The 27779-nt window shown below is 38.3% G+C and overlaps 1 protein-coding gene across 1 annotated transcript in view; it reads left to right on the forward strand.

The window, feature by feature from the left end:
* Positions 1-27779, forward strand: part of ARID1B (AT-rich interaction domain 1B) — a 389943-nt gene that overhangs the window by 107863 nt on the left and 254301 nt on the right. The window contains exon 5 of the mRNA XM_023532165.1: positions 10896-11045. Within this exon, the coding sequence (XP_023387933.1) occupies positions 10896-11045 (150 nt within the window). The remainder of the gene's footprint in view (positions 1-10895; positions 11046-27779) is intronic.

Genomic DNA, 27779 nt, shown 5'->3' on the forward strand with positions numbered 1-27779 from the left:
AGTACACATTTCTCCTTTTAAAAATGTCTTATGGAACACTTCGACTGTATAATTTTAAAGGATAATGTTTAAGAAAATATACTTTTTGAAATTACCATTTTTGAGGGGCTTCGGGGTTTTTTACTCACATTTTCATCAACTCAGATTACCAAAATCATTTCCTCTCTCCCTCCCTCGTTTCCCTTCCATCCATCAGGAAAGAAAAAAAGATATGGAAAGGATGTAGAAGCAGCTAGCCCCCTCACTCACCAAGGGTGAGCTGTAGACTGTTGGTAATAATACAGTCTTATCGGTCCACCTTTGACTCTCTCATTAAAAAAAGAAACAACTTCAAAGCTGTATTAAAAAAATCTTAAACACACGCACACACATGGAATGGGTATGTGTGATATAAAATCCCCAGGGTAAGAAGCTTGCCGTGAATGGTCGCCTCCCCTCCTGTTTCTCCACCTTCAAGTTCCCTGCCATAGAAAACACCAGTCGCTGGTCTCTCCGTTGGCTGTTTTAAAATTCTAGTCTTATTCTGGTAAATCCCTGTTTTCTCTGTTTTCCCCTACGCCATAGTTATCTCCAGTAGAAAGTCTGTTCCATCTAGCATTCCCTGCCCATGTTCCAGTCATGTGGTCACAAAGTGGATATTGCAGCCTCAGCAAAGGTTCTCTCTTTAAAATTCTCTGAAATTCCCCTTTGGCACATCCATTTTGGCAGCTGGGTTTATATAGGAAAGTGGTAAAGCTCTTGGCTCCTCTTTTTGTGCTTTGTAAAAATAGGAATCTCTGGCCAGGAAGGCAAGTAGGCCAGAAGTTCCTCTACAGTTCCCATCAGTTGTACTTGCTGAGTATTTTCCATTTACCTGTAGCAAATGGTATCAAGCAGGAGGTTTTTTAAAACATGAACATATCGTAGCCTGACACTTATTTTAAAGGCCTAGTAGACAGCCCTGCTGCTCTATGTGAGAGGCGGTGTTGTACTGTTTTGATTTTTATTTTGTAATGTTTTTGTATTTTTTTAAAAATGGGAACACCTCAAAGATTACATTCTCTGATTCAGAACTACCTGTGTAGTAGTTTGGGCAATAATATAACAAGAAAGGTGGAAACCTCAAATTGTTTTCTAGTGAGGTGTATTCATTACCAAATAAATGACATCATGTGCCTCTTTTCTTGGGAAAGTACTTTCTTGAAGACAGCGGAATCTCTGTGAAGCAGCACAGGCCTTTTCCTTTATTTTTTTATTTTCCAGTAGCTTTTTCTGTGAAAAGGATACTTCCGTTAGCAGAACTGACCTATTTATTACTATAGATCGCCCTCAGAGCCGTCCGTTCCTTTCTGTGTATACTGTGAGCTCCGCCAAAGTAAAACTCTGCTGGTCATACTGATGGATTTCCTAGTTAGGGTTCTCTAATTTAAAAATGACTGCATATGTTTAGTGTGGAAAATACGTAATTTTCGTTTTGTTTTAAATGTAAATGCAGGTAGCCTACATGTCAAAGCTTTCACATTAAGAATGAACATAACTCTTTTTACTGTTAATTTTCCTGTTTATATTATTATATAAATAAGGCAAGTAGATTCATAGGTGAAGTTTTCTCCCCTGTGATGATTTACGAAAGATTTTAGACCACTTGTTTTTATATACTGGTTCTCTTCAAGAATGAGCAGTATGAATTAATAATCTTTTGCTCTTAAGCACCCCCCCAAATTTATATACATTAGAAATATGTTCCTTTTATTAGCTAAAATTTTTAGAATGAGATTTATTGTCTTGTTCATTATATATTTGCTTTCTCTCTGAAGCTGCAAATTTTTTCCTGTAGTGCTTCTGTTTTATCCAAAAATGCACTGTAGACTTTATAGACCTGTGATATTGAATGCCCTGGATGAATCTTTGGGAAGAAAGTGTTTTAAAGTGCATAATTAAGGCACTTGAGCGTAAAACTACAATTATACACTTGTGTGTTAATTTTGTGTACAGTAAGACTTTAGTTCAGCACTGGTTGTAAATGAGAGGAAGCATTTACTGCTAGGGAATGCCCGCGTTTTATGAATACTTAAACAAAATGTCCTCTAATTGGCTGACCTGGAAGGAAAGGTGAAGATATCTGTAGTTAGGAGGTAGAGGAGAACACAGAATGTGTACTAGAGGCTTCATTTTAAGTAACTAGAAAAGCGAAGTTCCTTTCGTACATAGCCATGCTTGTCGCACCTTTGGAGTCATTCATGCTGTTGTTTGCTATTCCACAGTAAAGACTAGCAGGGTGAAAGCAGTTTACATAAGCCCTGAAAATAATCGGGACAGAGTGAGATAGATAACGGTCGACGAGGAATCTGATCTGGTAGGACAAAGGCTTCGGCTTGCATTGGTTGGCTATACATTTCTTAATCAAATTCTGTTAGGGGCACTCATTGAAGCTTGGAGTTAATTTTATGAAAACTAAAGAATGTACCACTTTACACAATGGATAATAATATTCCAGAACTTGTTACCCTCAAGAGGTGTAGCATGAACTAGAATTGTAAATTAATTTAAGAAGGGTATAAGTAAATTCATGGATAATAGACTGGTAATGATTATGAGAAGGGAATAAAGGCTGTTCGAGACATTTTCCAGAGTTTTGGAAATTGAGGTCATGAGAGGCACTACCATTTAGTTCCCACAGTCATGTAAAATATTCACTCTTCTGAACATCGGTCTGACCTAATATTCATGTAAGCTGTGGTCTGCTAAAAATAGAGCAGTTGGACTTTTGTAAGCAATTAATTGTAAAGAGATCTGAGAGAGATTAAAGCTATATTATTGTCACTTATTTATGTTTATACAATCTTATATTGTATGTACCTGTTAAGGAAGTTTTGGAAAACAAATTTCTTATGAAAAAAAAAATTCTGATGATAAATGAGAACTTTTCAACTTTGTTTCACAAAATCAGAAAGTAAATTTACTTTTTAATAAGAATTTAAAGAATTTTTTTTAAGATAAAGGAGAGGGTAAAAGTAGCCCACATGTGTTGGTTACTTTTCTGTCTATAGAATAACAGCAGTATTTGTGGCCCGAAAGTTAGGGACAAGGGCATAGAATGGAGGTGTAAGTGGGCTCCCTAGCAGCACAAGCTGCATAATCTAGCTTGTTTTTGTTGTTGGTCATCAGGCCTGTTCTGGAGTTTACCATACTGTTTGACCCTTGGATACCTTGCCAACTCCTTCTTCAACCGCTGGTTGTCTTTTCTCAGGGGAGGCTGGACAGAATTTAAAGGAAGTTATTAGCTTTAGTGTAACAGTGCATACAGTAGTGCTCAGTCATATACTTGTTGATATTGTTTCTCATTTTTCAGGCATGAAGGAGTAATTTCAGGAAATTGTGGGTTTTTTTCTTCCTTGGTCAAGCTTAAGGATAAGATTTTTCTTTTTTTAAAACAAGAAAGTGGAAAAAAAAAACCCCACCTAAATTGTTTATAAGTCTCATTTGGGAACTTAGCTTAAGGGACTGTAGATTGTGAAGCAGTTGTAAGATCTTGACCTTGTAAACTTTATTTATTACCTTCTAGCACATTATTTTTGACTGGACATGTTAACATAATAAAATTTCCTCATGCAGTTGGTTCAACCACACGTTGGCTTAGCATCTGAATTCCTGGCTGTGGGGAATTTTCAGTCTGTCTCTTACGCATGAAAAATAGTGTTTGATCTTTCTGTGAAATTGGAAGCCAGCAGAATTTGCCACAGTAATGACTAAAAATGTAGCTATTGTGATCTTATGATTTTTTAAATGTTTTCTTTTGCCTTTTTCTTTTCTAGAATTTACCTGGAGGGGCTCAACCCTACAATGAAAAACAAACAAATAAATAAAAATTAAAGAGGTTTCTGCTGTTAAAGATAAATTGTTATAATATACTTTTTGATAATGCTTAGAAAGACAGCAATAAATAATCTAAAATAAATTGCATTTTGTTCTAGATTCATGAAAAACACTGAGTTGGTTTAAGAAATGATAGATAACATTTTGGTATGTATTCCTCTAGGCTATTAATTCCTTACATACCACACGTAAACAGATTTTCATATTAAAAATTAGCATATGTTATATATATTGTTTTATACCCTCAACCCCTTAAGTCTCACCTCAGTAATCCATGGATAGACCTTCTTGCTATTAAATACATATTATCTACAAAGAGATTCATTAATTTTAATGACTCTATACTATTTTACTGAATACCTCACCTTTTTAAAACCAATTTTTATTGATGGACATGTGTAGGCCATTTCATATTTTTAAGTGGGGAGTACTGTGATGAGGGCACAGTGAACCCCTTGCCACACATATCTTTTGCATACTCGTTTCATATTTTTCTTAAGATAAATTCTCAAAAGTAGAATTCTGGGTTAAAGGGCTATTGTTTCTATACACATTGTGACTTGCCTTCGATAGGTGAATTTACATTCTCAGCATGCTTATTTCAGTATGCTCAATTGCTGTGTGATATTTTGGATTATGTGAAGTGAAAATATGAAAACTCCCTGTCAAGCACTTAGGAACAATCACTTAATTATCAGACATGAAATTTACATCTAGATGTAAGTAAGGCAGGCATGGTTTTAATATAAACATAAAAATGCAAGATGGAAATTTAGGTGCTACCTTTATTATTAAGTATCTAGACATTCTGTCAGTATTTTTTAAAGTTGTTATTTACGTACAATAAGATGCTTAGATCTTAAGTGTACACAGTTTGATGAGTTTTGAGATATGTATATTCATGAAACCACCACCCCAATTAAGATATAGAATATTTTCATCACTCTTGGAAAGTTTCTCATGGCTCTTTCTAGCCAGTCCCAATATCCTACAACCACTGTTGTGATTTCTATCACTATAAATTAGTTTTGCCTGTTTTTGAACTTCATATAAACAGGTTATAGTGTGTTGAATTCGTATACATTTAATACAGTCCTTGCAACAAAAGAAAAGATAGAGAAATTAGACTACATCAAAATTCAAAACTTTAGTGCATTAAAGACACTCACAAGAGAATAGAAAGGCTACTGACAGAATAGAAGATATTTGCAAATCACATGTAACTTAAAGGATTAATATCCAGTATATATAAAGCACTCCTACAACTCAACCGCAAAAACCAAACAACCGAATTAAAAAATGGGCAAAGGACTTGAATATATCTTTTCTAAGTAAGATGAACAAATGTCCGATCAGCATGTGAAAAGAGGCATTAATCATTAGGGAAATGAAAACCAAATCCACAATGACTGTGATACCACTTCATACTCATGAGGGTGGCTATACAAAAACAAACAATTTTAGGGATTGTCAAGAGTGGAGAAATTGGAACCCTGTTCACTGCTGGTAGGAATATAAAGTGATACAGGTACAGTGAAAAACAGTATGGCAGTTCCTCAGAAAATTAAATGCAGAACTACATATTATCCAGCAGTTTCACTTTTGGGAGTATAGCTAAAAAAGTGTAGGCGTACACTTGAGCGGATAGTCGTATTCCCATTTACATAGCAGCATTATTTACAACAACCAAAGGTAGAAATAGCCTAAGTGTCCACAATGGATGACTAGATTTAAAAAAAAAAAAAAAGTGTATACTTACAATAGAATATTTTTTAACCTTAAAAATGAATGAAATTCTGATTCTGTAATATGAATGAACCCTGAAGGCATTATGCTAAGTGAAACAAGCCTGACACAAAGGGACAAATATTATGTATATGTGAGGTACCTACAGTAACCAAATTCATAGAGGCAGAAAGCAGAACAGTAGTCACCGGAGGCCGGGGGGTGGGGGTGGTGGGGAGAATGGAGGGTTATTGTGTAATGGGTAGAGTTTCATTTCAGTTGGGGATGGTGAGGTTCTGGAGGTGAATTGGTAATGGTCGCACAGCACTGTGAATCTACCTAATGCCACCGGACTAAAATTAGTTAAAATGGTACCTTTTGAGTGTATTTTGCCACAGTAAGTAAAGAACAGTAAGTATTTAATCTGGAAGGCTGAAGATACGGAGAGGAGCGCTCATTCCATTCATTGGCATGAAATTAGCATGTTAGAATTTAGTGCGGGGCGTTTTACCTGTATTAAAAATGCCTGTGATAAGTTTGGGCCAGTGGAAAGTTTTTTTGTTGTTGTTCTTAATTTTTAATCTTAAATTGTTTTTCTCCAAAAGGAGGGATCAACTGACAACATAAATAGATATAGATAATCCAGAGGTGACAGATGCATATGGAAACTAAGGTATATTTTTGTATCATGACTTCCAAGCTCACATCAAGGAGGGTATAATATCTGTTCCAAATGTTTTTATGAGCTTTTGTGGAGCTAGAACATTGGGCTGGACCAGGGTGTAGCTCAAGGCAGAAAACTCTTAACATTTATATGTCAGTGGTGTGTGATTTATAGCATGTGAGTTATATACTTATTCCAGGAGGTTTAGTCAGCAATATTCATTGAGCTTTTACTACAGGCCAGGAATTCTGAGTACAATGATGAACTAAACTGCCTAGGCTCCAACTCTTTTGGAATTTACATTCCAGTGGGTGTGGTGGCAATGTGCTTGTTATCAGATAAATTTGAGAAATCTCAAATTTAAAGGTAAATGGGCTTCTTAACTTTTTAAGTATTTCAGAGATCCTTTAATTTGCTAATATGTTCTTTCAGTATGTTTATTTTTGACTATAGAATTCATTTCTGTGCATGAATAATTTGCCAGATAACTGTCTCCTTTAGGAGCCATAGAGAACTGGCATTAAAGTCCTTCCTGTCCAAGATTTACCAGTCTGCAGGAAATTTAGAAAACCGTAATGAAGTCTTCAGCTTAGTCCTGTCCCAGGTGAAAGTTCTGGCCCAGGTGAGGACACCTGGCATAGTAGTCCGGCGTGGGTCTCTGGAGCAAAGTCTTGGCTGGGCCTCTTTAAATGAAGCAGCAGAGCCGGTGCGGTTCTCTCCACCCTCTCCTGGGGCTTCCTCCTGCCTCGTGCCTCTTGCTTTTGAGGGAAAGAGTGGTGGTCATGGTGGTGGCATGTGAGATATGGTGGAGGTGACATTTTTATTTTAGAATTTTAAATTATGAAATAATTTAGGCATGCAGAAAAGTACAGAAACAAAGATAATGGACACTTGTGTAACTACACCAGGATCATAGATGTTAACCTTGCCATATTTGCTTCATCTCTCTTTTTTTTTTCCAGAGGGAAAAAATGCAAGGCTGAAGCTCTACATCATCTTTCCCCCTCTCCCCTCCGCAGAGTGTTGTATTTCCTTTTCAGTGCCTGCTTTTGTACTTTTACTGTATTATAAACAATATTTACTATTTTATTTACTAAAATTTATTCAGATGGTATCACACTGCATTAACCTTTTGTGGCTTTCTTTTGAAACTCAGCATTATATTCCTTAGATTTGATATGTGAGTCTTACTTCTGCCTTATTAATTACTGTGTAGAAATCCATGGTATGAATATAGCAGAGTCTAGTTTTTCCACTTACGTACTGCGTTAGAGTTTGATTGTGCCCTCTTTCTGGCTCTTGTAAACAGCACTACATTGAACATCCTTCTGGGGACACACGTGTTTCGTGGCTGTGTACTTACAAGGGAAGTTGCTGGGTCATAAGTCAGTACACCTTTAAACAGTGGGGAAACTGCTTTCTAAAACTTCTTTATAAATAAAAAGGAGGAGAGGATAAACCTTGATCATTTCTTCAATGTTGAAATATGAGCAGAAAGTTCAGGGCAAGGTAAATAAAAAACAGGGCCTTGAGTTCTGTACATTTAACGTGATACAGGGATGTGAAAATTAACGCTCAGATCCTTTGAAAGGCATCGTAGCCTGAGCTCTTGGTTCCTGGCATGCAGCAACCATAACTCTCGGTAAAGTTGCACGCACATCAAACAGTCTGGTAATCTTATTTACCCCGAATATGGTTGAGAACTGACAGATAAACAAGAAGACTCTCAGTAGCCAAAATTGATCTTACAAAACTTGAGGCATGTGCCTCCTCATGGACTGGCCCCCCGGGCCTTCATAATCTTAACAGCGCAGTGGATTTCTCAGTCCTCAGCAGAGTCCGTTGAGGCTCGAGGTCAGGGTGACGAGCAGTGGCTGAGTGCCTTGATGGCATGAGGGAGGACAGCGCAGTGAGACTGGACTCGTCCTCCGGGGCTTGTGCAGACAGCTTGTGGCAGTAGCTCTGGGGCCGACTGTGTTGAGGGCTCAGCCTGTCAATTTATGTTTCATGATGATGATTTGGTTTAAGATTTCAGAAAATCATATAATAGGTCTTTGAAAGCCTTGCATCTAAATTGATTAAAACAAAAACAGTATTGATCATGAAAAAATTAGACTTTAGTCCCAGATAGCTGAGGCATTATATTTAAAAATTGGTTTTTAAAGGTAAAATTTAGGAAATAACGAATACTTTGGAGCTAACACTATAACTCGTAGTTTAATATAGTTTATATTAACTTAGTTTAATTCTTATAGAATTTCAAGTAGGATTGTTATATTGCTGACTATAATATTAATACAAATTAATAGGTAAGGCAGCCCCATTTTACAGATGGAGATGTAGGACAGATATCACTATGTGCTTGACCATATTCATACAACTGAGGTACATGAGGGCTTGGATTTAGATTTTATACATTTCTAACCAGAGATTCTTGAGCTGAACTAGAGTTTGCCATCGTGGCTCCCAGGTAAGGACAGTGGCTGGATGATGAGCACTGGGCTGGGTCGTGCTTTGTTATGAGTTATTTCATCCTAGGCTCGTAGAGCAGTTGAGGTGCCAGTTAGGTGGGCATCAAGTGAATGAGACCATAGCTCTAAAAGCAAACAGGTTTTTAATTGTGGAAGACAGTAATAAAATCTACCAGGCAGATGTGTTTGATTGTCTCCCCTCTGAAGGTTGCCGTGTTCTGCAGATGGTTGCTCTGGCTCCATTGAAGATTTGCTTATACTCTCACCCGCCCCCACCTGCCTCTCAGTCTGCCTCCCCTGCACCCTGACCTGCCCCCAAACTTTTCAGAGCTGAAGTAGATAGTTAAGGATTCTGGTGCATTTGTGACTGCTCTCATGTTAGTCGTCTCTGTTGTCGTCTTGCTTAAGGAGCCCCCTCCCCAGACAACACTTCCATATTGTGTGCATGGGTTTCTGTAAACCAGAAAGTCAATATATTAAAGCGCAATTCAGAGGGGAGTTGCTGGCTCTGTTGACTGAGCTTTACAGTCATTTTAACGCTGGCAAAAGTGTTATCCTAACTGCTTCAAATCAAACTGCAAAGATGCTTGTGTGAAATATAGTATTAGATATCAAATCAAACATATGGGTGTTGAACGGAGGGATATGTGTTGTGGTAGTATGGTATTCTAGCATGTGGAGTTGTATTTTATGGAAATTCTTTGGCTTGGCTTATGGCAGGGACATACATTCATTATGAGATATCAAGCTGTAAAATAAATAAAAGCAAAGAATTCAACTGTGCTGTTAAATGGTTTTCAGTACAAACTTGTCTGCTCTACTAACTAAGGGTCTGTGTGATGACAGGTACTTGTGATCCATTGTGGCCAAGTATTTTGTGATCATTGCTTATTATAGGTCTTGAAAATAATCTCAGTTGGGTCAAAAAGAATATGAACTTTATAAGATTTTGCATCTTTTCCTTCATTGTATGTGTTATGAATTGCTGTGCTAATTGGGCTTAGAGGCAAAGTAATAGCTTCCTCCTTTTACCATTTTCCCCTTTTCTTCATTCAATATCCTATACTCAGTTTGTTTCTTCATTCAATATCCTATACTCAGTTTGTTTTTTAAGTGTGTATCTGGAACTAATCACCGAATTAAGTGTGTGGGCTTATGGGGTTCGATCAGGTTCTCGGAGTTCTCAGGGGGCCCGTGTTGCGGTATTAACAGACTGACCCCACCATTCTAGTCTCTGGAGTGCTTTTGCCATCCTGGTATCTTGTTTTCCCTTTTCTCTCCTGCTCTCTCTCCCAGTTAGAAAAAAAAAAAAATCAGTAGATTCCGCATTTGAAAAAAACATTAAAAAATACCATCCATGGTATATTTATTGCATCAGGAAGAAGGACTTGCCTTTGAACAATGATTTCAAGGATTTTTAGCTCATGTGAATTAGAGATGGAAAAAGCTCATTTTAGACTATATTTTTGTCTATACTCTTGGTTTTTGCAGCGCAGTACACTTTGCTTTATATTATCTGTTTTATCAACTGGTAAAATACTATCCTTGAATTAGATATGAATATTTCTCTTTCAGGAACTCATATTCATGGTTATATTGTTTGATAATCATAGTATTCTAAAAATATTTCTTTTGATTGTAAAGCAATGTAGTTCCTTTTTAGCAAAACTCATCAATGGAATTGCTGGTACAGAATGTGCTACAAATGTAATTGGAGAGTTCTGACTTTAATTGAAACAAACATGCACCCTGTACATGCACCCAGACCACAGGCATCCTACAAAATACTAGTTAGTGAACTTGGACTGTTGGAGTTCGTTTTCATTTTGAGTGTTGTATTAGTATGGATTAACATAATGCTTCTTCAACTTTCTTAGCAGAGGCTGTTTTTTAATGTCAGTATTAGAAGCTTTTTTCTCCCCACTGGATTTTTATGTGGTTATCAATATTTGATATCTGATAAAATGTTATTTTTTTAAGTAAAGTCAAATTATCTTTTGACTTAATTGATAGTATGTGAACAGAAGGCAGTGCGTCGGTTTTTGTAAGGGAGACAGTATTGAAAATATTGAACTCAGTTGGCAAAGAACCCACGTCATGTTGCTGAATGGAAACCATATCTGAGTTCATTGAATTACACTTTTTGACCTTTTCACTTTCTTTGCCCGACTTTTTGACAGATGCCACCTCAGTATGGACAGCAAGGTGTGAGCGGTTACTGCCAGCAGGGCCAGCAGCCTTATTACAACCAGCAGCCACAGCCTCCACACCTCCCTCCGCAGGCCCAGTACCTGCCACCCCAGTCCCAGCAGAGGTACCAGCCGCAGCAGGTGAGCTCAGCTTCTGCCCGCCAGGCCACTGTTCTGTCCTCGAGTCGGTGTTCGAAGGCCAGACAGGGCTTCAAGACATTTTCTTGTGCCATTTTGAAAATGCTGTTGTCATTGGGAAAAACATGTACTTTGAGAAAAATGCAGAACTATAACCTAAACTGTTTGTTTATGGATGAATGTTTGAGATTGAAGGGTGGGAGGAATGACTAGTTTAATAGCTTCTTACCCTACTGGGTAGTGATAGAAAATGTCAGTCCTTTCATATTCTTTGTCATTTGTGTTCTGAATCTTTCAAGAAAGTGCTCTGTCACTTTGAGGCGTATTCAGGAAAATGGTTTTATTGATCATTTAATCTTGCTAGTTGGCACATTCATGATATTTTTATCTTCAGCTTTTTATTTTTGGATTTTGTTTTAATGCTGTGTGCCACTATATCAAGACTTTGTTGCTTTTGGCAGTGTTATTTTTCTTAAACTAGCTTATAAACAGATAATCACTTCAATTACACTATATTAAAATACTAAAGAGAATCATGTACTTTATATTAAACAGTTTCTGCTTTAAATTAGTCTCATTAAATAACTCTTGTAGGTTATTGGGCTATATATTTCAGCTTACATGACTTATAGAAAAGTAGGACATATGTATTTGGTAAAATGATTCAATTTCATCTTGTTTTAGAGACTGCCACTGAATGATATTGAAAGCCGTGTGACTAGGGACTCTTACTTTGAATCCAGATAGAACTTCCATAGCACCTGCAGCCATAAGCATCATATGTGAAGTTCCACTTTAGGTTTTCCTCTGCTTTCTCTTTTGTGGGTTGGGGTGATGAAGAGGTAGGAAGACCGTGACATTGACAATTCAGTTCTTAAAGTGCTTCTTAGACATTTTGAAGAGATTGTTGATGCTAAGTAAAACATAAATATATGAGGCTTAATGTTACCCATTCTGCTGATTTCTTAAATATTATCTTGAGATCATTGGAGTCCTTTCACGTGGGACTTTTAATTAAGAGTTCTAAAGGGAGTTTATGACTTTAAACAAAACATGTTAAATCCTGTCTTTTGCATATATGTTTTCAAATTTTGATATTATATAAAGAGCTTTATAGAGGTAGGAATGTACATTATTTCTGAGTTATTTGGTCTAGTATTGTTAAAATGTGGGAAAATCAAAACACCTCTCATTTCTGTTTAAGTGAGAGAGACCGGTATCTGGGTTTGTGATGTGTAATTATAGGCTTTTCAAGAGCTTTTGGAGCCTTATTGAACTTCTTTGTAGACGTAGAATATTTTGTCGTGTGATCAGAATTTAAGGATTAAATAGAGAGATTACACTATTCATTTTACTTTAGTGTGCTAAGATGAATCTCTGATTATAAAACCAATTTGATTAAGGATTCTGAGTGCCTATCATTTCCTTCAAGACCAAGCTCAAAATTTACTTCCTTTATGAAGCAGTCACTGATGACTTCTACCACAATTAGTTATTTAATATCCTTCACATTTAAATATTTAAAGCATACTACAGGTAAAAATCTTGGTTTAATGAATAGTATTTTAATGGGCTTAGTTTAGATCTGTTCTATGATTTGATTGATACTACCGTGATTTTATTGATTTGAATACAATAAATTATATGGCAGGAAATATTATATAACCATGATTTTTAACATAAGTATTTTTGTTGTATATTCTGTGGAAAACCAAACATTCTTCAAAGTATGTTGGAAATATTTTCTTGTTTTCATATTCCCTAACTATAAATGTCTATTTTTTAAGTTTCATTAAACTCCTGTGGAACAAAAAGTGGAAGCTGGAGACATTTTAGGTAGCCTAATCAGAGGGTCTGGTTTGTTTTTTAGGGAGTTAGGTGTTCAGATTGATTTAGGACGTTTCTCTAGGAAACAAGATCTTGTATTTTAGATATAGTCAGCACCTCCAAAAACAGAATAATTCCCCCTAGTCTATTCCAAAACAAAGTAAAAAATAACCAGTATGCTGGAATATTTTCAAAATCAAGCTGAATTTTAATAAGAATTTATAATACTGATTTCACATACATTTAAAAACCAAAGAAACTCAACTATATTTAATGTAGTGTAGTTTTTTATAACAGACAAAACATTCTTTTCTGCAGAGTTTCCTTTTGTTTCCAGACATAGCATGGTAGATTTTATATAAGGCAATCAGTCAGTCAGTCAGTCAGCATATCCTTGTGTCTTTTGTCAGTGTGATTGATGTAGAAGGTAATTTAAGGGTTCCATTAATATACCTCACTTTGTGTCTTTAACATTTTTAAATGTGTAATGTTTTGAATAATCAATACATTCATATGTTTCAAAAATTAAAGAGTACAAGGAAAAGATATAGGTGAGTCTCCCAGCACAGTTCTCTTGCCTGACTCACCACTCACCTGACCCTTTGCTGGTAACCACTTTATCAGTTTAGTGTATGGCTTTCTGGAGTTTGTTTATACAAAGAATTAAAATACCATATATTAATTTTTTCCCAAATGGTGGCATACTACAACTTATATGTACTCTTCTGTTCTTGTCACCCCTCCCCCACTCACATATTTTTGTAGCTCTTTCCAAAGGAGTACATAAAGTAATTCTTCTTCATATTTTTATTCCATTTTATGGACATACCATAATATATTTAACCAGTTATATTTTGGTGAGTATTTAGATTTTTTTTTAATTACTTGCAGTTTTAGTGGTACTGCCATGATAATTTTTGAATATGTGCCATTTCATAAATGTGCAGTTGTATCTGTAGGATAAATTCCTGGAAGTGACACTATAGTATCGACATGTATATACAGTTATAATTTTGGTAAATACTGCCACATTGTTTCTCATAGGGGTTGTACCAATTTGTATCCCCACCACTGATGTGTCAGAGTACCTGTTTCCTTACATATGTGCCAGTTGCATGGTTTTATGACGCGTCTGGATTTTTGCCAATCTGATAATGTAGTTTCACTTTGCATTTATCTTGTTATGAGTGATGGTTGAACATCTTACATATTTAAAAGTATGTTTCCTTTTTTTTTCTCTGGACTGTAAACTCATATCTTTTTATCTTGGAATTTTGTTTAGTTGATGGTCTTTTAAAAATTGATTTATAAAACTATATATTAGGAAGACTGGACCTTTGGCGATTTGAGTTACTAACTCATCTTGTCATTTGTCTTTTGACATTAATTATGGTATATTTTTTGTTCGGTCATGCAGAGGGACTTTTAAATAAAATTTTTTTTTAGTCAGTTATCTTCTTTTATGATCTTTTGATTTTACTTTTAGTGGTAGTACGAGCCTTCATACTTCAAAGGTACAAAAGAACTCTTCCATGTTATTTTATAGTATTTTCATAGAATTTCTTTTTACATCTTACTCATTCTGATCTACGGAGGGAGGTACGATCCACCTTAATTGTCTTTTCCTAGATGGCTGCTTGGTCGTTTAAGTACCTTTCCCTGTGCAGGTTATTTTATTAGGGCTCTCCAGAGGACCAGAACCAGTAGGATGTGCATAATATCTACACATCCCGTCTGGGTGTACACATGTGATTGGTAAGGATAAAAAAATTTATTTTAAGGAATTGGCTCACATAATCATAGAGGCTGGCAAGTCCACAGTCTACAGTGTGTGCTGGCATGCTGGCGACATGGGAGAGCCAGTGTTGCAGTTCTTGTCCAAAGGCTGGCAGGCTGGAGAACCAGGCGGGCCCGTGTGAAGATGGAGTCCAAGGGCAGTCTGCTGGAGAACTCCCCCTTGCTTGGGGAGGCTGGTCTTTTTGGACTGTGGAGGCCTTCAGCTGTAAACCTACATTATGGAGAGCGGTCTGCTTTGTTTAAAGTCACTGACTTAAATGTTAATTCCATCTCTAGACACTCCAAGATGACACATAAAATTAACCGTTACAGTTATCTTTTCCCAAATGATCGGAGATGCCACTTTTATTAGCTGCTGAATTCCCTTAGGTGTGGTGCGTGGGTCATTCTGAGATTTTTGTTCTTTTCTATTGGTCCTTCTCTTAGTGCACCAGAACTGTGCTGTTGTTTCTCATTCTTTAGTATCTGGTAGGGTTGCTACATATTCATTTCATTAGTCTTCTTTTTAGGGTTTTCTTGGCTATTTGTGTTTGCTTATTTTTTCATATAAACTTTTAATTTCTCACCATGCTTTTTTCTAAGAATTTTGTCTTTTTTGTTGTCATTATAATGGGGTCTTTTTTTCATTATATCTTTTTCTGTGAAACAGATAATACTTATAAAAGAATGACAGTAGGACAAACAGAAGCACCACACTTAAACAGTGTCTGCCGCGTGGAAGCCGCTGACCAGGACCAGGACCTCACTTGTAGTAAACACGTCGGCTTTGTTATGCTTGGGTTGTGCCAGCCAGGCCAGGAGGACATGCTCTGGGGAGCCTCGGGCTCTGCGGGAAATGGGGCTGGGACGTGTGCTAGATGGCTCTAAGAGGGACTGGGGATTAGGGATTATGTCCCCAGTACTGCTCCTGTTCAAAGGGGGGATCCGTGACCTTCCGTTTGAGTAGAGAAGCCTCTAAATGGGTCTAGCCCCGGCCTCGCCGGTGACATCAGCTGCCTTCCAGCATGGGCTGCAGAGACATTGTGCAGAAGAAAAGCCTTCCACTTTGCACTCTGTCCAAATTCCTCACCCACAAAATCTGTGAGCATAACACATGCTGGTGGCTTCAGGCCACTGAGTTTGGGTGTTTCGTTACACATCATTACTGACCAATGTGGTCTGAATACTTCATAGGCGATGCCGTGAGCGTAACATCAAGGTAAACATGTTTCCTTGTCCCACAACAGCATTGTTAAGATTGATCAGCGGATTCAGGTGCTGATGGCCTCCGGGACCACTTTAAATGGAATTTTCTTCGTGAGGTTTTGCAGACCACACCAATACGTGTTAACTTTGACCAGAAACCCTGGTGATGGTTAGCCCTGTGGTTGCTAATTCTCAAAGGAGCTGTTTTTAAAATTCCTTCTACTTCTGAGTGTTACTTTCAGGATCGGTATTTCTCTTTTCTCTTTAATGGGTTTTCTTGCTCTTAAGCGATGGGTGTAGCCCTTCTCAGGCCCTCTATGATTGGAGAGGTACCGTCTCTTAACTTTTCTTCCCTTTGTGGCTACCACCAGCTAGAAGTGTGGCAGTCCCTACACTGCTCCTTTTTTCCCTGTTCCCTGTGTAGTGGGCAGCGGAAGGTTAAAGTCCATAGCAGAAGGCAGGTCCTGTTGCTCTTACTTCCATGTTCTTGATTTACTTTCTGTATGTTTCCGGTTTTACTCACATTCACACCAAGTCTGTGATCCATTTAAAAGGCTTTAATCCAGTATTTTAGACCTTTCAATCAGTAGACAGAGTATCTAATCTGCCATACTGCTGGAACCTGTGCGCTCTCAATATTTTCTAGTCGTTAGTTTGTCATGCCTTATATAGTTTGAAACGTATAAACGTTAATATAATAGATCATGTAGAACATACATTCCCATTTTATAATGGAACTTTCCCAATGCTTTCTTTCTAAATAAAATTCATACATAGTTACCTACACAAAATTTCAAACAAGTCAGAATAATGCATTAACTGTATATGGAAAAGTGAAAGTAGCGTATAATAAAATAGTGAATAGTTAATTAAATGCTCAGACATGATTACATTAGAAGACTTGTGAAATAGATGTTTGCAGATATATAGGATCACTGTGAACTTGACGGCTACAAAACGAGACTGATACAGGAGCGTCATATTAGCAACTCATGTCATAAGCAGGGTTGTCAGTGGTGATATCATCTTTTAAGGTAGTGTGCAACTCTTGGTCAAAGACTGAACAAAACAAAATATAATCTTCCCTCAATACACAGGGTATTTTCATTCCTGGAAAATTCAATATATAATAAAAATATCAGTAGACTGCTCTAAATGTAATGGGAAGGACAACAAGTAATTTATAATAAAATATTGTAAATGTCTACAGTTAGAAGACTGGCAAAATAGAGACTTGCCACCTACATGCGTGTGTAATACCGTGCGTGTGTAATACCATGAACTCCACAAATGAGTGATGTAGAAACGTTGTCGCCTGAACAACTCAAAATCGTGACCAAGATTTGAATCCATGGGACTTATTACCATACAGCAGTAAATATATAAAATGAAAATACAGAGCTTTTAAAATAACATGTCCACAGAGTTGTGTAGCAGAAAAGGTAAGTTACCCCAAAGTATGGAAATAGCCTAAATTTTTAAATAAAAGTTCATACATGGGAAAAACCAGTAAGAATGTTATCTGTACTATTAAAACTTTCTTTCTTTTTTTTTTTTTTTACCTTAACTGCATTTTCTAAATTACAATAAACATGTAATGTATATAATATTTTAATATATTGGGTAAAGAATGCCAGGTTAACTAATTATAAAATATAAGAAATTCCCAGTTCCAACAGTATAGTGCAGCAGTCCCCAACCTTTTTGGCACCAGAGGTCAGTGTTCCTGTGAGAATCTAATGCCTGATGGTCTGGGGCAGAGCTGACGCAGTGATGCTAGCCCCTTCCTTGACTCTTTTTCTTTCAAACCTGTCCTGTCTCCAAATTCTGTTCAGAATCTCAGTACATATTATTAGTTCTTTTGCTTCCTCCTTGGGTCAAGGCATTCTGTCTCTTACTTGCTCTGTTCCAGTGGCTCCTAATTGGTCTTTCCGTGCCCTTGTCCACTACAGGTATTCCGCAGCCAGACGCCTTAGAGTGGCTTCTGCTCTGTACCCATCGGGCACTACCCACCCCCACCCCCCTTTTCGCACTGGCCTCCTTGATGTTTCTCAGACATCACGTGCGCATCGCAGGGCATTTGTACTTACCGTTCCCTCTCCCTGGAATGCTCTTCTCCCAGGTGTCTGCAGGACTTGGCCTTGGAAGTCTTCAAAGAAGGACTTACTTCCTTGAGGTCATTACTCAGGGCAGCCTTCCCTGATGGGAAACATAGCTCTTCCCACTCTGTAAGATAGGCAACCCCGTCTTCCTGTGCTCCTCACTTTGCTTTGCTTTCGTTTTCTCCATAGTGCCAATCGCTATGTGACAAATTACACACTTGTTTTTTTTCTTTCCCTGGCTCCGCCTATTAGAATATAAGCTTTATGAGAGGAAGGGCTTTTTGTCATCGTTGTCTCCAGTACCAAGACCAAGGCTTGGCACAAAATAGAAACACAGTAAATATGCCGAATGTTGTTATTGACTTAATCGTTCAAAAAAATCTTTTCTACAGTGGCCCTACCCTTATCCGCAGGTTCACTTTCCACGGTTTCAGTTAACCAGTGGTCAGACTGCAGTCTGAAAATATTAAACGGAAAATTCCAGAAATAATTCATCAGTTTTAAATTGGTTTCAAGTAGCAGGATGAAATCTGCCACCATCCTGCTCTGCCCCACCTAGATCATGAGTCGTCCCTTCGCCCGGCGTCTGCATGCCGTGTGTGCTACCTGCCCGTTAGTCACTCGGCAGCCGTGTTGGCGATCGGAGTGACTGCTGTGTTCAGGTAACCCTTATTTTACTTAGTAATGGCTCCAGAGTGCAAGAGTAGTGATGCTGGCCACTCATGTGACAAGGAGCAGGCATAAAGTGCTTTCAAGTGACACGATGAATGTAGTATATTTTGAGAAACATCTGCATCACTTTTATTATATTGTTACAAATTTTTAAATTATTATTGTTAATCTCTTACTGTGACTAATTTATAAGTCACACTTTTATCATAGGTATGTATGTATGCATAGGAAAAAGGTAGCAGATATAGAGGGCTTGGTACCATCCAGAATTTCAGGCATTCACTGGGGGTCTTTAATGTACCCCCCATGGGTGGGAGAGTAGGGTGACTGTATTTGGTACATAGTAAGCAAACTTTACAGTGTTGAAGAAGACAAACGTTTATTGCCGGCTATTTAGATTTTATAATTTCTTTTGATGTTGCAGACAATGCTTTGTTAAACAACTTATAGGTGACACTTTTGTGCCTTATGTATGCATGTTATGTGTGAGCCCACACACGAAAATGCTACCACCATCTAGAAGCTCCCAAATGGAATTTCTGGGTAATAAAACAGGTACATTTTTAAGACTTGGTATATGTTTCCAAATTCTTCTCCAGAGATTTTAACAAATGATAACTCCAGCCAGCGCACTTAAATACATTTTAATATTTTCCAAAGGTTCATATTTTGTTATTTTATTTTTAATAAGGATTCTACGTAATTGATTTTTGCGCCCCAACAATGTTAAACCTCACACAATTCTGAATTAGTTATAGGCTCTCCCTAATGTGGTGCTGCAGTCATTGATTGAACAGATAACAGAAATTTGATTTCATAAAGGAAGGAGTACATAGTTGGGCATTTACAATTTTTGATTTACTGTGGACTCACAGGCTCCTTAAGTATCACAGTTTCTTATTGTTTGCTTCATTACCATTTGTTTCTCTTCTTTGCTGCTGAACTTAGGGGGCAAAACTAGAACTACAGAATAAGTCGGCCTGGCTTATTCTTCCTGTCATAGTACAACAGAGAAATGCACTGCCCATTCATCAAGCATTTTATTTACTCAGCACCCTGACATTTTCGTCTTTAAAAAAGTATTAGTTTTTTAGACTTTAAAGCAAAGAATAGCTATTTGAAGACGCGGTTTCCATTTTAAAGTGTTTTTGTATCCTAGCTCACTTCCTCAAACTGTTTTACCAAATATTTAATATTTTTGTACAGTAGGAAAAATCTTTAATGCTGCAAGTTTTTATTTTTTGTTTTCGTTTCCACTTGCCTTCCATTTCATCAGTTCTGGGTCAAAGTATTATGTGCGGATTTGTTTCCTGTTCACTGTCACCTCTTAGCGAACTCTCATTACCTTCCTCTCTCCTCCTTATACATCTAGATTCATAATCTTTTTCCTTTTACCTCTAACTCTTGTTCTGCTTTGGATCCATTCTCATAAGATGCTGGAGAAGAGATCCTGTTTTCTCCTGCGGCTCACGTTTCTCCAGGGCCTTCCGCCACTGCCTCCTAACGGGTGCAGCTGTTAGGTGTGAAGGGCATTGTTCCAGGAATCAGGTAACCTGACGGGAGTTGCCTGTTGTGAAACCAGACTGTCTGTTAACACCCAGTGCATTGACAGCGGTCCGCTGCCGATTCGGCCCCACCGCCAGCCCGCGACAGTTGGCCGCCTTGCAGAACCATCTCTCTCTCTTCGTGGCTGGAAATTGCACTATTGTTTTCAGAGCCAGAAAACTCTTTCTTTCCTAGGAGAAAATTGATAGGAAATGACTCCATACACGTGGGCCCCGATTTATTTAAGAAGGAAAGATAGATCAGGATGGATTTTTAAAAAAACCCTAGTGTAAAGCGGCAAGGGAATTTTAAACTTTGCCTTTTTAGATATAGGTTTTGTTTTTGTTTTTTCCAGCTGATAGAGTTATCCCAGATTCTGAGAGAAATATTGAGTATGATGAATGCATACTCTTCATGGTATAACTTTATCTTCTTATTCTTCGAGCCTTAGGTTTACTGGAAAATTGCAGAACATAGAATGGTTAGGAAAAGCAAACCGTAACCATTTATTGAACCTCTTTGTGCTTGGAACTGTTTTATATGATGGGAACCCTGTGATTTATAAGACATTGTGTCTGACCTGAAGGAATTCCCAGTCTAATCGACGGGTCGACACGGGCAGATAATGACAGAACAGTGGGAGAGGTGGGTTTTTGCGTTGTGACTGGGTGTTGGTAAAGTATCTTGGAGGAGGTCTTGAAGGATGAGTAGGAGTTTGCTCCCAGGGGAAGAAAAACTAATCTTGGGGTAGGACAATTCCTTGTTAGTGATAATAGAGTTAATGCCCAACCCCGAATTATACTGAACTGGACTCTCCAGTTGGTTAAATCATCAAGGTCATTTAGAAGGAATATGTATATCCTGCTTAGAACTGGTGACATATTGCTTTTCCTCGATGATTCAAAGTGAAATAAAAGATGATTGCTTAATAATTTTTTAAAACAGGAAATAGTAGTAGCTCGGCAGGTTACTAATATCAGTGGATCACTGGTCGAACCAAGTAGGAACTCTGTCAACGAATTCATGACTTGTTAGATATAAGTATTTAAGTTGTAGTTTCTAAAATACTGCTTTAGTCATCTTCATGGTCAGCAATTTCAGAAGAAGATGCAATAAGCTGAAAGTATCTGGCAGATGGGCATTATTTGAAAAGAAGGAGATAGCACTGGAGCATGTGGGTAAAATACTTTAAACTTAATAACTTGCCACTCGAATAAGTCAGTCAAGGAGTTCGGAAGTTATGTTAAGCACGTTGGTAGCGATCATTGTGGTATAAACATTTCCTTATTGCTGTTACTTATTCTAATCTATGCTTCATGTTATTTATGTGACAGAATGTTAATTTCTAAGCCGCTCATTATTTTTCAACTTTTGGGGAGGATTGACCATGGAAGGCCTGTGTTAAATCGCTGAAGTGCGCATATCATTTGTTTTATAAAATTGGTTATAAGAGCGAAGACAGGAACACTTACAGTTCATTGCCATTAACTGCTTCATATTTGGATACTAACACTGGAGTCTATTAATTAACTCGATAATAAAAACTTCCGGAATGTAGGTTGATAGCAGTTATTCTTTGTTTCAGAGGAGATTAGTAGTCAAGCCTTGGGTCGTGTGGAGTTTTCAGCCTCCACTCTTGCTGGCCTTGTTTGTAGTTGTCTCAGGCCGTGAACCATCGCGAGGAGGGAGTTTCCTTTTAAGTTTACAGAGCCATGAGCATCTAAGGAGAGAACTTTTAGCATCTGAGCAAGCCCACTTTTAGGCCGATTCTGGTTATTGAGTTGGGTATCCACTTAGCTCACTGCTTCTAGGACATGGGCTGCAGCCGCCCCGTGAGCTCAGAGGTGGCGTTAGGGTCTTCTCGCTCAGCCGTCTAGGGCGGGCTCGGGCTGGGGTTGGCAGGGTTTAGGAGGACAGGTATGAGAAAGGAGCAACTTTCCTCTTCGACTTTTTCTTTCTTGGGAGACAACAGTATACTAAAAGCTCAGCACTGATTTTGATAGATATAATTTGCTGCCCTAACAGTTTCAGTTCATGTAGAATGGCCACTTTTGTGTATTCGTGTTTTGCCTCTTGTTATTCTTGAAAGCTTCTTGAGGAAGTAGATAGAAAAACTAATGAAGAATGAGGAAAACATTTTGAGAATGTTAGAATGTCACTTGACAGGAATGTTTTGTTGTTGTTTCTAATTGCTGTAGAAATCGGGGTGATCCTGTAAGCAGTTGCAGCCATGTTCACCTGGGCCTTTGCTTTTGTAGAAGTGGAAAAAAGCAAGAGAAAAATCCTCAGATTTGATACAGATCTCTTCCAGTAATAAAGCATTTTTTGGCTTTTTGGAGGAAAACTTGCAATAGTGATTGTTTTTATGTTTTGGATTATAATTGGGAACCTAACTGCATTGGATTATACTTTGATAATGCTATTCATTTTCATGTTTAAAATATTTAAAAAAAAAATTTTTCTTTCAAGTTCTAGAATCAAAGGAAAATAACACCAGGAAGTGAGGGATTGTATAGTAATAACAATGTTCTTAATTTCATTTACTTTGGAAAGGGGATGGAAGGTTCTTCCTGGGACAAGCAGCCTGGAGGCCACAGGCACGCCCCCGGCGTGGTGCTGGACACACGCTCAGACACCGGGGCGTCTGCTCGGCGGAGTGGGGCCTGTATAGAAAAGTGCAGAAGGTCACGTCAGCTGGCCGTGACCGTTGACTATGGTGATAACGGAGGACAGTCTTGCATCGTTTAAGATATATTTTACTAAAAGCTGAAGAGCTTCAAAACAAGTCAAGAGCAGGATTTTGTGTAAAAATGAACTAAGCTCCGCACCCCTCCCTGTGTTTATAACAGAGCTGTAATGCGTGAGCTTTGAATGTTTTTTTCTCTTTCTCCTTTTCTCCCCTCTCCTCCATCTCCATCACTAGAGATGCAGCTATGGAACTGAACCAGGTGTCTGACACGTGGGTGCACTTGGGACTTGTTCTCTAGGTCTTCATCCTGTTTGCCCAGACTCAGCGGGGGGAGGAGCAAGTCTCCCCCTTTGTAGGTGGGGGTGTCTGTCTGACTGGGGCTGCATGTGGGTGTGGTTCAGTGTGCCCTTCCACTTCCTCTCCTCTCGGGTCCATTCCCCGCCCCCAGTGGTATTGAGGAATGAGGTTGAGGATAGAGCCGGATAAGAAATTAAGAGTATTATCGAGGCTCATTCTTATTCATATAGTCCTCCTTTCTTGATATTTAAATTCTGACACGGGAATTTTTTTCCCTGGATTTTTTGCTACTCTCAGCTGTCTTCATTTGTCTTTAAATGCTCATTTCAATTTGTTAAACAATGGAAGATAAAGTAAAACATAACACATAAAACAGAAAAGTTCTCCATCAGTTTCTTTGCTTTTAAAAATTCTTAGAGTAGTAAGCTCTACGTATATTGTATTCCAGAAGAAGGTTATCTGCAGATGTTTGAAACATAAGGTTACCTTTAGAATTTGCTAGTGTGAGCAATGACCACTTTTGTTTTCCTGGAAGGTTAACAGAACCAACCCCAGTTCGCTAACTGATTTTGCTCACAGTGCTGGTTTTTTGGGAGAGGCATGGATTCTTTGCATTAATTAGCCTTGGAGGTGAAAGAAGGATATAGATCAAGAAATGAGGTAAGGAGGGGCCAGTAGGTAAGTGTACAGCTGTGGTTTTCTAAAAGGAAACGAAGGGGAATTTTCTGCACCAGAATCACCTGGAGTGTTTGCTCAAGTAAGTTCTCACTCTAAAACTGTTCTCCTTGGGGAACCTGAGAATCTACATTTACTACAGGCAATTCTGATGCGTGTCAAAGTTTGAGAGCCGCTGGAGTGCAGAAATACTAACCAGTGCTTTCCATTCTTTTACAGTAGCGTGGGCCATGGTTATTATCTCATTCGTCAGTGCTAACCCTGAGAGGTTATACAGCACGTTATGCCCGAATGTGGTGGGTGCAGGTTTGATCCCAGCTCTCTTTTAACCTAAAGGGTTGATGGTTTTCTTTACCACTGTTTATAATAGAGATGGATTTGGCTCCAGAGATAGGCCGATATTCACGCCTTAAGGTCACCGATATGCTGTTTTCCATTTGTTGACCTAGTGTTTTTCAAACTTTAGTGTCTGTTAGAATCACCCAGAAGGCTTGTTAAAACACAGATTCTTGAGCCTCCTCCCAGACTTTATGATTTTGTAGATTGGAATATGGCCACTAATTTTCATTTCTAATAGGTTCCAGGGTAATGCTGCTGTTGCTGCTGACCCAGGAACTGCCCTTTGGCCGTTCTGAGTTGTCTGGTTATGGTCTCTGGCCCAGCTCACTTGGAGGGCACTCATTCTCTCTCCTGGGCCTAGCGTTCTGTAGCTAAACAGTTAATGTCCTGCACAGCAGGGGACTCCAGGGCCCAGACCTTTCTACCTGGAACAGCCTCCTTGCTTTAGAGCAGTGGCCCTCAACCTGCCCTTCTACGGAAAAGCAGGAGGAGGATTATCCTCAGAATGTCCGTGGGAAGTTTGAGGAGTTTATTTTGAGAAAATGGCTAAATAAATAAATTTTACTTTAAATTTGACATAATCGATGGCAACTCTCAAATTTCTGGAGGTTTTTTTTTCTTCCTTTTTCCCCAAATAGAAATTCAATTGACCCTTTAAAGGTAAAATATTTCCTATAGTCATAGTACACTTCACTGGAATATATATATTTTTAAACTATGAGGGAACCTCAGAAAAATTCAGCTTTTCTGTTATTAGAGGAGAAGTGTCTCTGGCCTACCTCCTTCCGTTGAAGTTCTTTTAAGTCTCTTTCTTTCCTCATACTCTGTACTCTGGAAATGAAAACTGGAATGAGGATGAGAGAATTTCATAGATTAGATGATCCATTTTAACCTTTTTTTGAACATTATTAAAGTAATATATGTTCATGGTAAAAAAGAATCAACAGTTTGCATTTTGAAAGCATTGTTGGGACAGTGTAAAACAACAAAATCTCTCGTTGGCTATCTTTTGTTGTCTCGTTATGGTTCCCTCCCCTCTCCCCCCTCCCCCGCTATTTTTAACGTAGTCTTTTTTTCCTTGGGTTCTTTTAGCTTTCATTCAAAGGCATTTCTCGGGGAAGTCAGACCACTTTTTAAAAGTGATTCCTTGTACAGATGTAGGGATGGGTTGTCAGGATAGGCTTGAGGCAGGATCTTTCTGGCACCTTACTTCACGCTCATGGTCAAAAACAAACTCTACTTGTTTATACAGCATATGGATTTCATCAGTTCTGTTTAAGCAGGTCGCTATCATGCCACTTTTGTCCTTCATGCTATTCTTTTAGTTAAAGTATGTGTGTAGAAATGCAAGCTGCGTCCTGTCTAGATAACTTCTTACACTAGAATTAGATTACCTGAGCTTTTAATATGTATGTGATTTGGACACTAACATTATTTGGAAATTTTTTAGTAATTATATTTTCATTTCAGTTATTTATATAAAGATTATAATGTCACATGCAGTATTTTTTGTAGCTAATCTGGTTTTTAAATTTATGAAATTACTTTCTTCTCAATTCTGGTAAATCCCATTTTTGGTATTATCCCTGCTGGTTCTTGCCCATTAGCTTTTTGGGGGTTCTTGAGAATTTAGTAAAAACTAAAGATCTTCCCAGAAAAATATATGCATTACACAAAAATTGCTTTAATTTAAGGGGAGTTTTCAAATCCCTTTCACTCCAGGTTAAGAATTTAGGCTCTACATTTGAGTTCCAGCCCCAGAGTCCAGGTCTCTGGCTGGCGTGCCTGGGCCGGTCAGCTCCCTGGTCTGAGGAAAGAGGGGTGTAGGTTTTGGCGTGAGAGTCATTCCTCAGCGAGTGTGAGATCCCAGCGCCACTTAGTTTCAGAGCTGCTTGAGCTGCTGCTGCAGTAAGACATGTAGGCCATTCTTGACTGCGGGAGGATGGGTCAAGGGCCTGGCAAACAGACCTTGTTACTGACACGGTAACATTTCACACTTAGACACTGGGTAATGGCATGTTACCAAAAACCCCACGTGGAAGCAATCTCTTAGTTATCAAACTTTAATGAAAATACTACACTGTCTGTAGCCAACAGGTCTCAAACTTTATAAGCAAATTTGGGAAGTTTATTAAAAATGTAGATTCCTGGATCCCAGCCTCAGGTTGAAATTCACCAGCTATGGGGGTAGAGTCCAAAGAATAGTTCTCGTCCAGTGGGAGGAGGAATGAGAAGGTAGTTAAGTACATAGACTCTGGGAAAAGTATATACGGGTTCCAATCCCAACTCCACCACTTGCCAACCGAGTGACCTTGGGCAGGTTACTCAACCTCGGTGCCTCATTTTCTTCATCTGTAAAATGGTACTTATTCCATGGGGCTGATGTTTAGACAGAAAGACTTCATTCAGTGAGTAAAGCACTTAGAAGACTGCCTGTCAAACAGTAAATGCTGTCTGCTTTGTAGCTGCTGCTGTCATCAGCATCAAGACCACAAGATCAAGTCCCAGTGGTTCAATGAGACTTTTGATTCTCATTCTTAAGTGTGATTTTAGATATGTAAAATAGGTGATAATTTATCGAACAGTTAAATATGCCAGGCACAGAGCTAGTTGCTTAAAGGTAGTCCCGCCTTCAATCATTTATACAGCTTTTGGAGGTAAGTCTCTATATCTTGGTTTTATGGATGTGGCAAGTAATTCTTAGGTAATAAGTTACAAAGCTGGGAGTGTGTGTGTGTGTGTGTGTGTGTGTGTGAGAGAGAGAGAGAGAGAGAGACACGCACAAAGCATAGCTGAACATTTATTGTGGCTCATTTAGGTTTGCGAGTTTATTAAAATAGTCTATTAAAAATCTTAATTACTTTAGTCCTTAGCTCTTGAGTATCTTCATATTTCTCTTTGATATCTTAGGAAATGTGATTTTAGGTAAGCACCTGGCTTCCCTTCTCACTCTGGACCCCTTCATTGTGTAGGAAGTTCTTGTGAAAGTGAAGAGAAAACAAAGCAAAAGCCTTTCTTGAGTGCCAGCGTAGTGGCCTCCAGGATCCTAGCTGGGCAGGGGACACAGCTGCTCTTGCTGGTGGTGGCCTCTCTGTTCTCTAATCCGCTCAGGGTTCATCTTTACTGCAGCCTCATGTACTGGTAAGTCCTGTGCCATAGCAACATCCTCGTTTGTGGCAAACTACAGCTGTAGTGAAGAATCTGTTGCCAATATTAATGAGACTCATCAGTAAGAAAATCTCATAAAGTAGCTGTGTAAGCCTTTCCTTTTCTAGAATTATTTTTTAAAATCTGGAAATAATTATTTCCTTGAATTGATAGAAAATAACATTATGAATCTCATCTATATATGGTGTATTCGAAGGAATATGGCTTTCATAGAAGCTTAGAATCTGCCTATGGAATAAGCAGCAATAAAAAACAATTTGAGCTTTGGTTATATGATTTTTTAAAAAGCTATAAAATATTTTTGGAGCCAAAGGTAAGATGCAGGAGAAAGTATTGATATGGACTAAGAAGAATTACAGTGATTTGCCATTATTCTAAACAGAGACTAATCATAGGTATAAAACACCCTTTCAGCCTGTGGGCTGTGAGCACTGTGTGCCT

The sequence above is a fragment of the Pteropus vampyrus genome, unplaced genomic scaffold (genome assembly GCF_000151845.1).
Source record: "Pteropus vampyrus isolate Shadow unplaced genomic scaffold, Pvam_2.0 Scaffold78, whole genome shotgun sequence".
In the NCBI taxonomy this organism is placed as follows: domain Eukaryota; kingdom Metazoa; phylum Chordata; class Mammalia; order Chiroptera; family Pteropodidae; genus Pteropus; species Pteropus vampyrus.